This window comes from Ictalurus punctatus, chromosome 7 (assembly GCF_001660625.3).
Source record: "Ictalurus punctatus breed USDA103 chromosome 7, Coco_2.0, whole genome shotgun sequence".
Taxonomy (NCBI): Eukaryota; Metazoa; Chordata; class Actinopteri; order Siluriformes; family Ictaluridae; genus Ictalurus; species Ictalurus punctatus.
In genome coordinates this window covers 30,769,211-30,784,473 of record NC_030422.2, presented here as the reverse complement: position 1 = coordinate 30,784,473, position 15,263 = coordinate 30,769,211, and the positions used below count along the sequence as shown (strand labels likewise).

Sequence of the window (15,263 nt, the reverse complement as noted above, 5' to 3'; positions counted from 1 at the left end):
CAATCTGCTCATTTTAGGTGCACACATTCCTGTAAATCTCCTCCTTTAAATAAACACACAACTTTGGACATTCATGGACATTGCGCAACACATCCACACACAACGGTTTCGAAATGAAATTTGCATTTAGCTAGCATTGTGTAAAGTGGGACGTTTCAGGTGCTTTGGCTTGACTGCAAACCAATAGTGTGGCAAAATATCTAAACCTCTGTTAACACTGTCTGCTCACACATCTTATTCAGTTAGGGATTATTCATATATACAAATGCAAGCATCAAGGTGCTCAACACTCAGGTCTGAGATGTGCTTTACGCATGTGTGTCGTATATAGAGTAAGTGTAAATGCATCAGTGTCTTCAAGCAAAGCTGAGTTCTGGATTCTGATTGGTCAGAAGGTATTGATTAATTTTCTTTAACAGCAGCTCAGACAATAATGCAGCTGCAAATGACAGCTTTATATTAATGCACGAAGTTTCCATAGTAACGTCTTACACGGGGATTTGTATGGTGGAACTGTTGTGATCAATGAGGAGTTTTCTGTAAGACAATGTTTATTTAACAGTTTAATGGAAGGAGTCTCCAGTGTCAGCACTTTGTAACAGTCAGGGGTAAAGCTGTAACTTTCGGGTTGATACATTTCTTATAGTTTTATCGAGCATGACAAGGTTTTTGGCAAAGCAACCAACTCTTTCAACAACTTCTACTGCTGAAAAACAAACAAACAAACAAACAATAGAAACCCTTATAGAATTTGTCATATTTATAATGGGAATTGTATTGGTTTTAATGGTTTTAACGGGAATTGCATTGGTTTTAATGGAAACTGTAATGGTCCCTGTGGGTCTCTACTGGTAATTTGTTGCCTTCTGTTGGTGCCATGTAATATCTAGTGGATACCAGTAAGAACCAATAAGGTTAATGGTTTTAATGGTTAGCTGACAGTTTCTAATTGTATTTGTAGTGGAAACCATTAGAATTTCTGTGATGTTTCTATTGTTGTTGTTTTTTTTCAACAGGGTTTGCTGTTTTGTCTGGTGGTCATTAGTTCTTCAATAAACTCTTCCTGCACATTTAATTCTAAGTGGATAATCATTTTTTTAAAATAAATGTAAAACAGCAAGGTGCGACATGTCTACAATTTCTATGCATCTATGATGACACATACTGTATTAGCTTATTATGCTAATAAACTTTAGTGGTGTGTCGACTCTTTGAGGCGGCTCATTTGGGTGAATTACCGAGAGCATACTGTATGTTGACCTTTTTTTTTTTTTTTTTTTACCCAAACATTCTTTCGTCATTAATCTTGCAGTTTGAGTCAAATAAAATGATTCTATGGAAACCTGTTTTCAACATCCGAGTTGTTCATTACTGTGAATGGTGAGTCGTGTTTTGCTGCTTTTACTTAAATAGTTATTATTTATTTTTTTAAAAAAAGTAATATTACTTTGTTAATCAAAATACACAGTAAGATTACATGAAACAAACAGGAACCATCACTGCTCATAATTTCGCAAACTGTCCAGTTTAGAGCGAAAAATGACAATCAGCTGTTTGAGAGCCGAAAGAGTCGACTCGTGTTGGTGAGGATCCAAATGATCCGATTCAGTGAAATCACCAAAAATGTCTGTTCTGACTGACACGCTGTGCTAGAAGTAAAACTGTGTACACGTCGTTTTATCGTAACTATTTGAGGGGAAAAAATAGGTTTTGTTTGTTTATTTTTTTACTCAAACTGTGGAAAGATAACGAAATCAAACCCCAACACTTTCCGCCGTGCACGGTTGCAATGCGCGTTCACGGGACTGCCATGACGCACGCGCATTAATTGGAGACGAATGAGCGCGTGCACGAGTGTTGAGTGGTTTGTTCGTGAAGACGCAGAGGCGGTGTGACCTTCTCACCCAAACTCTGATTATTATTATTATTATTAATATTATTATTATTATTATAGTCATCATTGTCATTAGTATATGAAGAGTGGAAATAAAAATGGTAAGCTTACAAGCATTTGGTTCTTAAAGCGTTAAGATGATATGTTTTTGTTTTTCAGGCTGATTGACCTGCTTACACACTTACTATTTTATTGTTTTCAACTGTTGAGTTATCTGTTTACTAATCAACCAGGGTCAAAACTATGTACATAGTTCATATTTTCACACATTATTATGCTCAAAACTATAATATTTGTTTGATGTTCATTTTTATATTTTTCTCTTTCTTTCTTTCTTTCTTTCTTTCTTTCCTTCTTTCCTTCTTTCTTAAATCTCTTTGTGGCCATGGATTCCTTTTGAAATTGATCACTATTATAGCTTTGAAAATGTTACACTGGGTTTCACTCCTATTCGTTGTTGTGGAAAAAATATGATTAGGATATTACCTTGCGTTTCTTTGGACCGCTGTAGGCCTATTAATTAAAGAGGTTTGTATGAAAGATGTAATACCTATTGAAGGCTACACTTGGAGCAATTTATGAGGTTTCCTCCATGCAGAAGTATGCTTTTCCATCTTTTTGGCGCTGTATGGCTTGTAATTTCAAATTTCCAGCTAATTTTTAGTCGAATCAGCAACTAGGTATGTGATAGTCGTGTAAATGTGGTGATCTGATAAGGATTGGATGTTTGTATGACGCACAAACAAACTCCACTGAGAGAACACATTTGGCACTTCAGTTTCAGTCATCACACAACACAGAGGGAAACCCTAACTATATGTTGTTTTTTTATTTAAAATTTCAAACACTGCAAATAGAAAAGTAACATTTTAATAAAGCTTTAATGAAGCTCTAAAGTGGCATTTCTGCTGTTTTGAACCCACCACAGGAGGCTGCCATTGATTTCAAGTCCCTCCGGGCTAAGTTTCAGGAGGGGAGCCAGCTGAAAGATAGGCCTGTAGTTCTGGAAAAACCAAAACGCTTTCTACCTACAGCAAGTCGTGCCGGTTCTGTAACTGTTTCCTCTGTGGAGGACAAAAATCCTGCCATTCCACACTTTAACTTAAGAGATGATCAAAAGATGCTATCAGGCAAATGGCCCAGTGCTATGGCGTCTTGTTTTTTCCCACCTGCCGCTAATGGCGTTGGAAGTGGTGTTGCTAGACGCTCTCTCAAAGATCGTCACTTGCCTCTTGTGCTGCCTGCGTCCTCTACCGCCTCTTCTAACAATCCAAAGCAGGAGGCCACTGCTTCCTCCAAGCTGGTCACGTCACCAATCAAGTGCAAGAAGAAGGCCATGCCGACGCCGTTCAGGCCCGCTAAGTTTTCCAAGTCCATTAAAGACATTTTGGAAAATGCAGAACATCCTGAAAGCAGCAAGCCACAGTCTGAACATTACACCGTGGGGAACGGATTTAGCCACCACAACGGGGGGTCAAACCCGGGGTCTTCCTGTCCGAGCCCAGATCAGCCATCAACACCATCGCCGACAGCCGAAGATCCATCAAATGGGGGTAGCATTCCTCACGTCCTCAGCACTCTGGAGAGAGCCAAGAAAAGGTTCTCGCCCAAGAACCTTCTAGTCTATACCCGACCCAAGAGCTTCTACTCCAGTAAAGGACCGACAGGGAGCCCTCCTCCTCCTGTGGAGTGTGAAAACCTTCAGTGTGATGATGAATCTTCGTCTCTGCGGTCAGGATATCGATCTGCTAACTCGCCAACCCTCACTGCCCGAAATCTACCACAAGCCAATGGTATAAACCATGGTAAGTTGACCAAATGGAGCTATATCTCTGGTATCTGGAGTGGAGGAGGAGTTGGTTTAGTTAATAGATAACTAAAAGCACGGTAATGTCTTTCTGCTGTGTATATATATGTGTGTGTGTGTGTGTGTGTGTGTATGTGTGTATATATATATATATATATATATATATATATATATATATATATATATATATATATATATATATATATATATATATATATATATATATATATATATATATATATATATATATTTATTTATTTATTTAAAAAAGCTTTCCAGTGATTTAAAAGGTATCAAGTAAAATAATTCTTCTTTCTTTAATCATGTCATATTTTATGCAATATCAAAATATCCTTGGGCATAATAAAGGGTATTCTAGGATTGCATTTCCAAGCTCTAAATTCCAGTCAGATTGTAAATGACTCAAAAAGCATGCTTTACTATTCTTCTATACTATTATTATTATTTTATGACCAGGACCCGTTTTGCACCTGAATGGTGATGTGAAGCCAGTACAGCCTGGTGCCCTTGTCCCTCCTCTCGTTAAAGCCCTACCAGAGATGACATCGCTGTGTCCCTTACCCGTGAAACCGATGAGACCACCACATGTCGATTTGAGTGCTTACAGGACCCATAAGCGGGAAAATACAACTGAAGAAGCCACCATGAGTAAGTTGTTGATCTGAGGAAGACGAACCAGAGTTTGTTTAATCAATGGGTTATTGGGGTTTAAAATCTAGAGGTATTGTCTTTGGGGTGATTTGCTGTGTGGTTTGTGAAAATGTGGTTAGCAATGAGGTGTAGCTTAAGATGGAGATGATGATAATGAGGACGTGTAGTAGCTCAGTGGCGAAGCATGTCTGCTTCTTACCAGAGGGTTGTGAGCTCAAATCCTAGCACTACCAAGCTGCTGTGGTTGGGTTTTTAAACAAGGCCCTTAATCCTCAACTGCTTGGTTGTATCCTGTTTCAGTTGTAAGGATAAAAGTTTCACCCAAATTAGGTGTTGAGGTCTCCATCGATAGTTATTATGCTCCATATTAATTCCTCATAACCAAATGTCCTTGATGTTGTATGAAAAAAAAAAAAACTACACTACTGTAGGAACAGTTCTGAATGTTTTTGTCGTTTCAGACCTGGGTCCTGGTTCAGGCGGTATAGCTGCTGAAGATGTGGCTGCTGAGAATACTCCAATACTTCCTCCTCCTCAGTTTGATGCTCCTCACTTCCTAGATTTTGCCAGTTCTGTATTAGAAGCGTTAAACACCAATGTAATAAATCTCACTGCGCTGGAGATGGAGGCTGCAGACTTTAGTGCCCCACCACCAGGGCCTGACGAGGCGAGTGATGGCAATCTTCAGAAGGATGTGATCCAGAAGTATGTCACAGGTCCCGCAGAACCTGGTAATGATGGTAATCTGCAGGGAACCAGTTTAGGGCATGGGGCTGATTCACGATCAATCGCAGCACTCGAAGCTCAGCTGTTGGAAGCTGTGACTGGCGAGATCTCGATGACCTGTCCTCAGAACATACTGACCGATTCCTTCATCAGCAGTGAACTTCCATCTGAACCAAGGTATGTTTCCATCTCCTTATGTTCACTTCCTCTGCTAGGTAGCAAACGAAAAGTCTTTAGCAAAGTCTCTTAGTATGCACATCTGTTGTTGTTCTTCCCTTTTTTTTTTTTTTTTTTTTTTTTTTTTAAATGTTACATGTTGGAGTATTTCAGATTTGGGATGTCCATATAATTATATTCATTAATTAGTGTTTTTTTTTTCTTCTGCATTACACTGTATGATTTGCATCTTAATGAGCATTGATGTATAAGAATTTACGGTAGCCTGTGCTTTAATTTGATACCGTTTATAGCCAAATTGATTTGGATTTGATGTGATTATTTTTGCGATTTCTGTGTTGTGCAAACAATAACATTTTAAAGAGTCACTGGGACACTCGAGCACAGAAGCCACACCTCTATCACTGGGACAGACTGACATTGAGGCCATACCTCCTTGACCTAGGACTAACACACAGAGACCACACCTTTTTCAGTGGGTTTGATGAGTGTAAAGGCCACACTTCTTTCACTGTTACTGACAGGCACTGAAGCCACGCCTCCTTTAATGGAATCGGGACCTAAAATTAGCTACAGCTATGTGATAAAGGAACGTTTTAAGCTCGATATTTGTGTTATGCTTGAATGTGCTGGTAAACTCTTAAATATCTTGAAAAATGATCCTAGATCAGCACTGAGATAGCAGTTCCCATACTGGTTAGAGAGTGTATACATTGCGAGGTCGGTTTTTGTTTCAGCATCAACCAGCGGGACGATAATTACGAAGTCTGTGACAATGTCTACGAAGAGGTGGAGTCAATCAGCAAATTCAGTTTTGGGCAAAACTCCCGCAAACGGAAAGGAGCTCCAAAGAGTAAGTGCTGAGGCCAATAATAATCCTTAAGGGGCTGAAAGATCTGTTAATAATGATAATAACCTAAACAGGTGCTTGACCTGACATCATTTGTCTTAAATGATTTATGCTTGTGTTTTCAGATCCCTATGCCGAGTCCCCTGGGGTGAGTCGGGTTGCATTCATATTCTTATTTGAACACATACGTGATCAGAGGTGAGGTACTTCTTTGTTTTAACAATTCTTCTTTTTTTTATCACAGAAGGAGGAAACACGTAAAAGTGTATGGCATGCTGCACAGTGGTATGAAGCATTTGTTGCCGTGATTGTGTCTCTAGAAATCTATCGATTTAACAGTCCGATGTACTTTAATTGTTCTGTTTTTAAACCGACCCTTATTTAAAAATTGTATCTCATTTACCCGCAGGACGGGTATGAATTCTGAGCCCAGTGTTGTGACTCCTGCTGTCTGGGACAGGTACTACACTTTAGTCATGGATTTGAAAAAAACAAAAAAAAAACAATGATGGCTTTCCATCAAAATATTTTCCCGCTGAGGTGGGAAGTGGTTTAAGTCACTTGCTCAAGTCATCGCAAGTCCGACTAAAGATGCTTCATACTAACTCCTCCTGGTCCAACCAACCGTCTGCAAGTGCCACCACTGAGTGCAAGAAACGAGCGAAGCTGCATTCATGTAATGTAGTAATAAATTCCCTCCAGATGGGAGTTTTTGCAAAATGTTTGCTGTTAAGAGAAAAACCGTTCTGGCTTCTCTACACAAACCCTTTCGCTGTACACCGAAGACCTCTCCGCATGTGCTATCTGTCATCTATCTAGAGTTGGGGATTGGTCAAGTGGTTTCCCTGAGTACAGTACATTACAACACTATACACTAATATAAAGCTGTTCCTGATGTGCAAAAGCTGTCCAACACCACTGCCTACCAATACAGCATCTTCACTATAATGCAAATACCTGTATAAGTATGTTAAATATTGCAAATGATACTGCAATGTGATTGAAGTCTTGATTCTAATTGGTCAGAAGGTGTTTTTCTAGAATTTTTGTTTTTTTTATATCTATCTGTCAGGAGCTCTGACAGCAGTGCAGCTGCAAATATTAATGTCCTCTTCCTAATATGTTATTGTTTCTATAGTAACAACGCACACATGGACTTTTATAGTAGCCACTCCACATGAATAGATTATTTTTTCATTTTTAAACGCGGTGTAATTGAAATGGTGACACGGAAGGAGTCTCCAGTGTCAGAAGTAAAGCGGTCACTTTATGCTTTCTGACACGGGGAATAGTTTACACTTGTTTCTCTGTAAAAAATACACGGTACATTATTAAGTCTTGTACATATTATTATAGCTGTATAGATTATTTTCCTATTTATTTTTTATTAAAGAACATCATGTCAAACCTTTTGTCCATTTAAAGTCCTCTTTAATGTTGTGCAGTGTCTGGCGCAAGTTAGTTCCGGTTATCTTACATTCAATGTTTATAATATGAGATACTTACCTTTATGTGTACTATCGTCATAGTGCTGCATCTGTCAGGAAGGAGCGCTCGAGCCCCGACCACCACGAAGAGAAAGAGGCGCGGAAGAGAGAGAAGCAGCGTCTGGAGCGAGAGAAGAAGGAGCAGAAAGAGAAGGAGAAAAAGGAAAATGAGATGAAAAAGAAGTTTAAAGTGAGTGATTCTGTGGCGGAGATCCAGTCATTTGTGCTTTTGTGAGACTTATCACAATGTCTTATAACTGGTTTGATTGGTGTTGGGGATCTGTTTAATTTTTAAACACTCAACCCACCCACTTCTATCAGTCCTTTTGTAGCTACATCCAAGCAAACAGCGCTCACAGTTGTACACGGACATCCGAGTGAGGGTTTTTCTCTCTTTTTTTTTTTTTTAAATCTAACTAGCTGTGTTGTGTGTCATGTCTTTGTGAGGATGACACATTTTTCCAAGGATAACAAAGTACACCAGAAAAATCTAAATTATTACCTGTCAAGCAGCAAAGCAGGCTCGGCATCCGTTTTCAAGTCCTTTTGAATTACTCGAGGCTTTTCAGTGCTCAAAAGCTGCAGCAATGTTCACGCTTGACTATGTCTCATTCCTTGTTCTGTATTCATTTTCATTTGCTCTTCTGTAGTCTGTGCTGTTATTACTATTGATGGAAGATTCGAAGAGTTTTTAATTTATTGTTTTGAAGCCATGGATGGTTATTGACATATTTTGTTTTCCTTCCTGTTGGTTTTACTGGTGACTATAAGGATAAAAACTGTAGCTGAAGTGCTTTGATTAAATAAAAGAAAAGAACATACGGCAGGTTAAATGTTTAGTTTTTCTAAATGATGGTGGAAGGAGCCAGGGTTCTGCACCACACCGGTACTTTCCGGATAAGATTGGACACCCCTGATCTAGAGTTTGTGCAGATGGCATATTACTTTGCTGCTCTCAGTTCTCCCTCTGCCCCAGTAGATCACCGGACAGGAGGAGCCCATGTATCATGCTCGCGTGCTGCTGGACAGCAAACTGCGCAAACATGACCTGCAGGTGAAGACCGGAGACACGGTCAGCATCATCCGCACCACCAACTGCCCCAAGGGCAAATGGCTTGCCAGAGACTCGCAGAACAAGTGTAAGGAGGCCATGCTGAAAAACCACACCTACACCGAGGCTCTTTAATACAGTTGCCCTCGATTACAGCTCCATGTTCTCCACAACCTTACAGTAGCTGTCGTGATATAATTGGGAAGAATTAGATATCGGGTGGAAGTTGGCAAATGGGTGGAAAACGAGGTAAATCAATCTCGCACCCAAATGGGTTCAAATGAGGTTCTGATGTTACTATTAATGAAATAGCTTGCCACTTATTTCCCAAAATAAACCCCATTTAATCATCAAAAAAAGTATGTCGCAAAAACACAGTAAAGTCAAGCAGACAAATTCAGAATCATTGATTGATTGGTGTTGAGGGTTAATACCCCCCCTTGTGGTGAATCTGTAGCATTTTCTTTAATATGTAATCAAAACCACGCTGTGTACGTTTTAACAACCATCTCATGTGCATCTTCTATTACTGTGCAGTGTGTTTGGCGTGAAATGGCGTAACGTGTGTGTGTGTGTGTGTGTGTGTGTGTGTGTGTGTATAGATGGCTATATTTCAGTGATGAATGTGGAGTTGAATATGAAGGAGATGTTGGAGTTGGGGAAACGAGCCTCTCAAGCTATCGGGAGAGGGCACGTCGAGGGTGACACACTCAGTCTCAGTAGCAGGTGGAGGATCGGCCACAGCCACACACACACACACACTACCATTCTACTGATATGTACACTTTATTAAAACACCACTGGGGTTGTGAATCTCCCTCTTTCAGACAATATGATGCACGTCTGAATAGTGTACTGTACAATACTCTACTTAAATGATACAGTAATACGTAGTGATTTGATACACTTCAGTACTGATTCAATTCATGTCTGATTCAGTCCAAGTTTTCCACCACAGGAAGGTCTTCAGGACAAATGAGAGAGGATGAGTTTGAGGATGTATTTGATAGCAGTGCTGCAAGTTTTCCAATATAGCATTTGAGACTTCCTGCTGAGCTTTTGCATACAGTATATTTTACTTTAGGGTGCAGTGTAAATGTGCAGGAACGGAAATGCGGTCATTTCGGCTGGTTTTACTTAGCAGAGATTCGAAAGTCAGTGACGAGATTTTTCTACTGCACAGAAGCCACGATCACACCGCTAACTCCATTTGCAACTTTGCAGGTCTTCACATTACAACCCGATTCTCACAAGCAGCTGTAAGTCCCGTCGTGTCTGCATGCGTATATGTGTGTTAATTATAATGAAACCAGCCACACAGATTCTTGACAATCTAGTAGTGCTGGTCTGGTTTTTAACACATCTCGTGTCTCTTTATAACCTCTGCTGCAGTCACTGATGACAGTGAGGAGTGGACCGGCGAGGATGAAACCCGGTCTCATTTATCAGAGAACATGTACGTTAGAGATGAATCCCAGATGCTGTTATTCATCTGCGTTTTTATATTTAGGATAAAGTGTTTATTCTAAACCCTCTCCCCCCCTTCCCGGTTTGTCCAGGTGTCCAAACAGAGCGGTCTCAATGCCCGAGATGTGTGAGTTGTGTCTTTCTCTTTCTGCTCGGAGTTGTTTCCTTTGCTATGATCTGTCTGTGCGCTCTTAAATAATCATCGTGTTCTCACCCGTTTTTGTTCTAGTTAATGCTTTTCCCACTAATCACCATGCTCAGAGTGCCGACTGCGTGGAAGACGTTCCCTCACAGTAAGCTTACTGAATTATTAAATCATGCTGCACTGAATCATGGGCTTTATAGAGAACTAGTGGGCAGGTGGAAGCATTTTTAATCAGCAGGTTGGGTTTTAATAAGGCATGTGCACAGGTATTTGAATGCTGAAATCACTATTTTGGTAGGGCAGCGTGGGGGTGAAGCGGGGTAGCGTTGCTGTCTCACAGCCCAAGTGTCCCAAGTTCAGTTGTGAGGTTGCAGTCCCAGCAAGAGTGACTGATATTATAACAGCAAAGTTATGGAACGGGATGTTCGGAAAACGCACGTTGGTGAAACTTTTGTTCTTATGGTGTAACCGTCCAGGCTGTCAGATTATCAGAAGCGTACACGGTCACTATGATCACGTAATTCAATTATATTTTCACTCCAAGTCTCTTGACAGAAGCTTTGTGAAGTTTGGATGCGTGTTGCTACAGCAGGGCTCCAGGCTGAAACAAATGCGCTGGTATTCAGTAAAGCTTTTGCTGTGTAAAGGGTTTTTCCTCTGTATTCCATGTCAACCACAAGCACGTGCACCACCACCAGCAAGAGGAAAGTTTAATCACAGTGGAAAAAAACAATACTTAGTTACGCCGCAGATGTGTTTCCCTTCTCCTAGCGGTTAACCGGATGAATCAGCAACTCCGTTAATATTCAAATGACTCTTTCAGTTCTGAGGGTGAAGTTGTAGTGTGCTTTAACTGAAGAAATTGTGAAAATGCCTCACAATGATTGGAAAACAAACGCATACACGTGTGTATTTGTTCCCAGAGTGAATCATGAAGCTCTCCAGAAGCTTGCAGTTTTCTTCCAGAACACCAAAGATGACCTGAACACTGGAGCGGAAATCACAGACGCGATTTCCACCAAGTACAGTATACTCACTCAGATTTTCAGCTGTATTTTTAATATGGAGCAACCCTTCTTCTCCATTGGTAACTCAGAGCTTTGATTCTGGTGATGGGAAGAACTTATGATATAATTTTTAAAAAAAAGAAAAGAAAAAGAGAATTCATAGTGTTGTATCAGACCCAATTTATTAGTTTAAGGAACCAAACTTGGAGCCAAAAGCGGAGGTCGAACAATACCCCAGGTTTATTACCCTTACAGGTTTTTGGTACTACTTGACTACGTTTACATGGACAGCAGTAATCTAATCATTGACCTTATTCTGAATAAGACGTATAATATTCTGATCATGAGTCGCTTTTAGAAGATTCCTTTCATGTTCATGTTTTACATGTTATAGAACATAGAGCGATTAACGTCACACGTCATTACGTCCCCACGCCACGCCGTCCGACGTCCCTCCAGAACTTCACGTATCGACGTACAGTTCATCTTCGTTATGGTACTCAAAAATCGCTGTTTACATGGTAGTTTCTTAATCTGAGTATCGACTTAATCGGTTTGATTTTGAATTATTGTTGTCCATGTAAACGTACTGACTGTGAGTAGAGCTGTGCCCACCATATTGGCTTTGTAGTGCTTTATCTGTTAGCCAGGAGTCTAGCAATATCTATATACTACACAGTAGTCGATAGGGTTCGGCTACTGCCTTTCGACTGTAAGAAACTAGACGGAGCAGACTCGCGTGACTCGAACTGGAGGCTACGTTATTAATTTGTTGTAATGCAGACACAAGGTTACTGTAATTCATCTAAATATGCTAATATTTGTGTTTATGGTTTTGCAGCATTAACGATCCAGGTAAGTCTAATTTGTTTTCGCTTGAGCTTTGACCAGCGTATTTCCATGTTTGTACATGCGTATAACTTCTATAAATGTGCATGTGAACACTTGGTGATTTATTGTGGGATAGTCCAGAGATCGTAAATAACCACCCAAAGGTTAAAGGTCTTGATCAGCTTATTTCATGTGTGTTTACCGATAGGTTTGCTGTGTGACGTGGAGGAGCCTCCATATGAGTAAGTATGTGTGTGGAAGGCTGAGGGCTACGTGAAGTTTAAGCCTTTTGGTAGATTTACCCATAATGTGCAGAAAAAGCTTTCAATCTGAAATGAAGCTTTTGAGACCTGGTGTATTTAAGGAAATAAGCAAGGATGCAAGAGTTACAGTGAATGTCTCTTCATTGAATATTTGTTCTTTAGCGAGGAAGACCAGTTCAGTTTCGCGGACGTCGAGCTGCTGCCACCTCCTGAACTCTACGCCGACTTTTTCTGAGCTGTCAGGTTTGTTTTCAGAACCTTATCCAAAATCTGACTGAAAATTAAACAATTATTGTTTCTATGTTCTCTTTCAAGAGATCCACACTCAGAAGCCCCATAGTGAATTCATTATTATTGTTATTTATTATTATTTTTTTTTTTAAACCCATCTGCTACCAAATAAAATTCCAACCAATCCCATTCGGTCCTGAAAGAATACTTACCAATCAAACCATATACTGAAAGAATTCTGACTAATCATATGAGCTACTGTAAGAATACTGCCCAATCAAACCACGTACTATGGTATACCGACCAATCACACCAGATATACCAGATATTGAAATAATTCTGACCAATCACGCCAGATACTGAAGACTACTGACCAATTTAACCAGATATTGAAATAATTCTGACCATTCTTGTGAGCTACCGTAAGAATTTTGGCCAATCACGCCAGAGACTATAGACTACTGATCCATTAAACCAGATACTGATGGTATACCGACCAATCACATCAGATATTGAAATATTTCTGACCAATCTTGTGAGCTACTGTAAGAACCAAATCAAACCAAAGTTGTGGTCGTAGTATAGTGATTGTATTTTGAATATGGGTGTTTTAAACGGGGGTGGAAAAGGAAATGTTGGGTGTACCGGGTGCATCTACCATGTAATTATGCTAATCAACAGCTGGTCACTTCGTACATTACTGACTTTATCCCGTATGTACGATTTTGCAGCTCCTCTACCATATGCATCAGTAAGAATGGACCAGAATTGATCAGATGATATTTAAGTGGTGGTTAATTCTCACTACAGCAGTGACGCTTAATTGTGTGTGTGGGTCTACAGTTGGATTTTATAGCTCGTTTCTTTGCTGGATGTGAACCCAGACCTGTGTGCTCTGTTACTAATCTGTTAAACCAAACTCCACTGGAACTCCATACTGGTCATAACATGATTTTGTCTTTGTCTTATTTTCATATAAACGATACCTTTTCTACACTTGTGTTACAGACTCCAGGCTCCTGTTAGCACTCAGGAAATACAGTCCAGTTCCCTGACTGCTGCTGTTACAGCACATGTTTCAGACTGTTCGACTAAACACTGAACTCTTCTAGCCAGAAGTGTGTGTGTGTGTGTGTGTGTGTGTGTGAGATTTAACTTCAGGTGTAAAAGAAGGCAGAGTTAAATAGCACGTTACTAAAAGAATGCGGACGGGCGTAGCACTTTATGGGTGTGTATTATATTGTGTCTAAATGTTGCACCTCATTTGGGCTGTGAAGACTTTGCACCATCTTGTATGACCTTCCTTTGTGTTTTCATTTGAACACCTTTTTTTTGTTGTTGTTCATGATGCAGTTCATGATGCAGTGTTTCGGCATCATTTGTGTTCTTGTATGTTTGTATTAAAACTCATTTCTGAATGAATGCAAACAATAAATGGATTCATATACACAAATATTTGACCTCGGTTCTGCTCTTTAAGTCTCAGGTTCTCGCAGTTGAAATTAGAATCCACTGTTATTAGTTTATTATATTTATCACTGTGTTCTTATTGTTATTAGTCTGTTTGATTGGCCACTTAAATTAGCTGGGTTTTAATCTGTTATTTATAAATAAATAATATATATTTTAGTGTGGAAATATATAAATAAATGTCAACTTGAGCTATGGCTCCAATAAATAAAGCAGAGTATTATTGTACACATTTAAATAGAATGCATTTAAAAAGAAATGTTCAGAGAGGGTCCCTGGAATTTATTTTACAGGACCCTCACTACAAAATGTTTGAGAACCCCTGCTCTAAATGACGGTAAATAACCACTAGATGGCGCAACAGCATTTTGATTTGATATCTCTATTCCTGCCATCACAGAGCTGCTGAACATTAGAATGTTGTATTGTCTCTGAATTAAATGGTGTCTTGGTTTCTGGACTGAATAAGAATGTTCACTCAGTTGGGTAAAAAGTCAAACGTCCGAGAATCAAAGATGTACGTGGCGAAGTATACCGTATACATATGGACGTATAACTTGAAAGTGGATTCAACTTTTAACAAAATGCACGAAGCAGATTTACAGAAATCCTGACACAGGGGTTTGTACCCCTGCTCTTTATTACACGCATCAGGACGTCGTTTTAACGTCTCCTCTGAAACACGGTGCTGTTTTTACAGTATAGTGTCCCTGTCACTGTACTGCGGCATTAGGCCCAACACAGACCACAGTGTGAGCGCCCCCTGCTGGCCTCACTAATACCACTTCCAGCAGCAACCTTAGTTTTCCCCAGGAGGTCTCCCATCCTGGTACTGACCAGGCTCAACCCTGCTAAGCTTCAGTGGGACACCAGGTGAGAGCTGCAAGGTGATGTCTCTGGTACATCAGTTCAGTATTCAGGTGTAGAAGAGTAAAGACAAACATTACTGAGTGTGTTTACAGGATGTTCATTAGGAGTATATTAGGAATAATGGTCTGGGATGAAAGACAAGAGTCAGTGTCACATCAGAAGCTCTTGGGTACAAATCTAAACTATCCAGGTGGAATTATATACAGGATTAAGTGTAAGATTTGAGTTAAACTGCTTATAAGAAGTGAAAATCTTTAGAGTATCCACATTGAACCTTCCAGAGCTGCTCTGATGATCGGGAGTCACGCCATGAGA

The 15,263-nt window shown here is 39.9% G+C and overlaps 1 protein-coding gene across 2 annotated transcripts; it reads left to right on the top strand.

Moving 5' to 3' along the window:
- Positions 1–247: 247 nt before the first annotated feature.
- Positions 248–14,054, top strand: si:ch211-188c16.1 (uncharacterized protein LOC562677 homolog). Of its 2 annotated transcripts, none has more exons than XM_047156516.2 (20): positions 248–395; positions 2,823–3,699; positions 4,179–4,370; positions 4,835–5,276; positions 6,014–6,129; positions 6,252–6,274; positions 6,371–6,411; positions 6,536–6,586; positions 7,656–7,803; positions 8,593–8,752; positions 9,267–9,390; positions 9,889–9,923; positions 10,057–10,120; positions 10,224–10,258; positions 10,361–10,424; positions 11,200–11,298; positions 12,125–12,138; positions 12,323–12,356; positions 12,540–12,620; positions 13,617–14,054. In XM_047156516.2, exons 1-19 carry the CDS (start codon positions 315–317, stop codon positions 12,610–12,612), a joined length of 2,673 nt encoding a protein of 890 aa, XP_047012472.1. In that variant the 5' UTR covers positions 248–314; the 3' UTR covers positions 12,613–12,620; positions 13,617–14,054. The 2 variants fall into 2 exon arrangements, with proteins under 2 accessions (XP_047012472.1, XP_017328524.1); XM_017473035.3 differs by lacking the exon at positions 248–395 and adding an exon at positions 1,797–1,995.
- Positions 14,055–15,263: the final 1,209 nt, after the last annotated feature.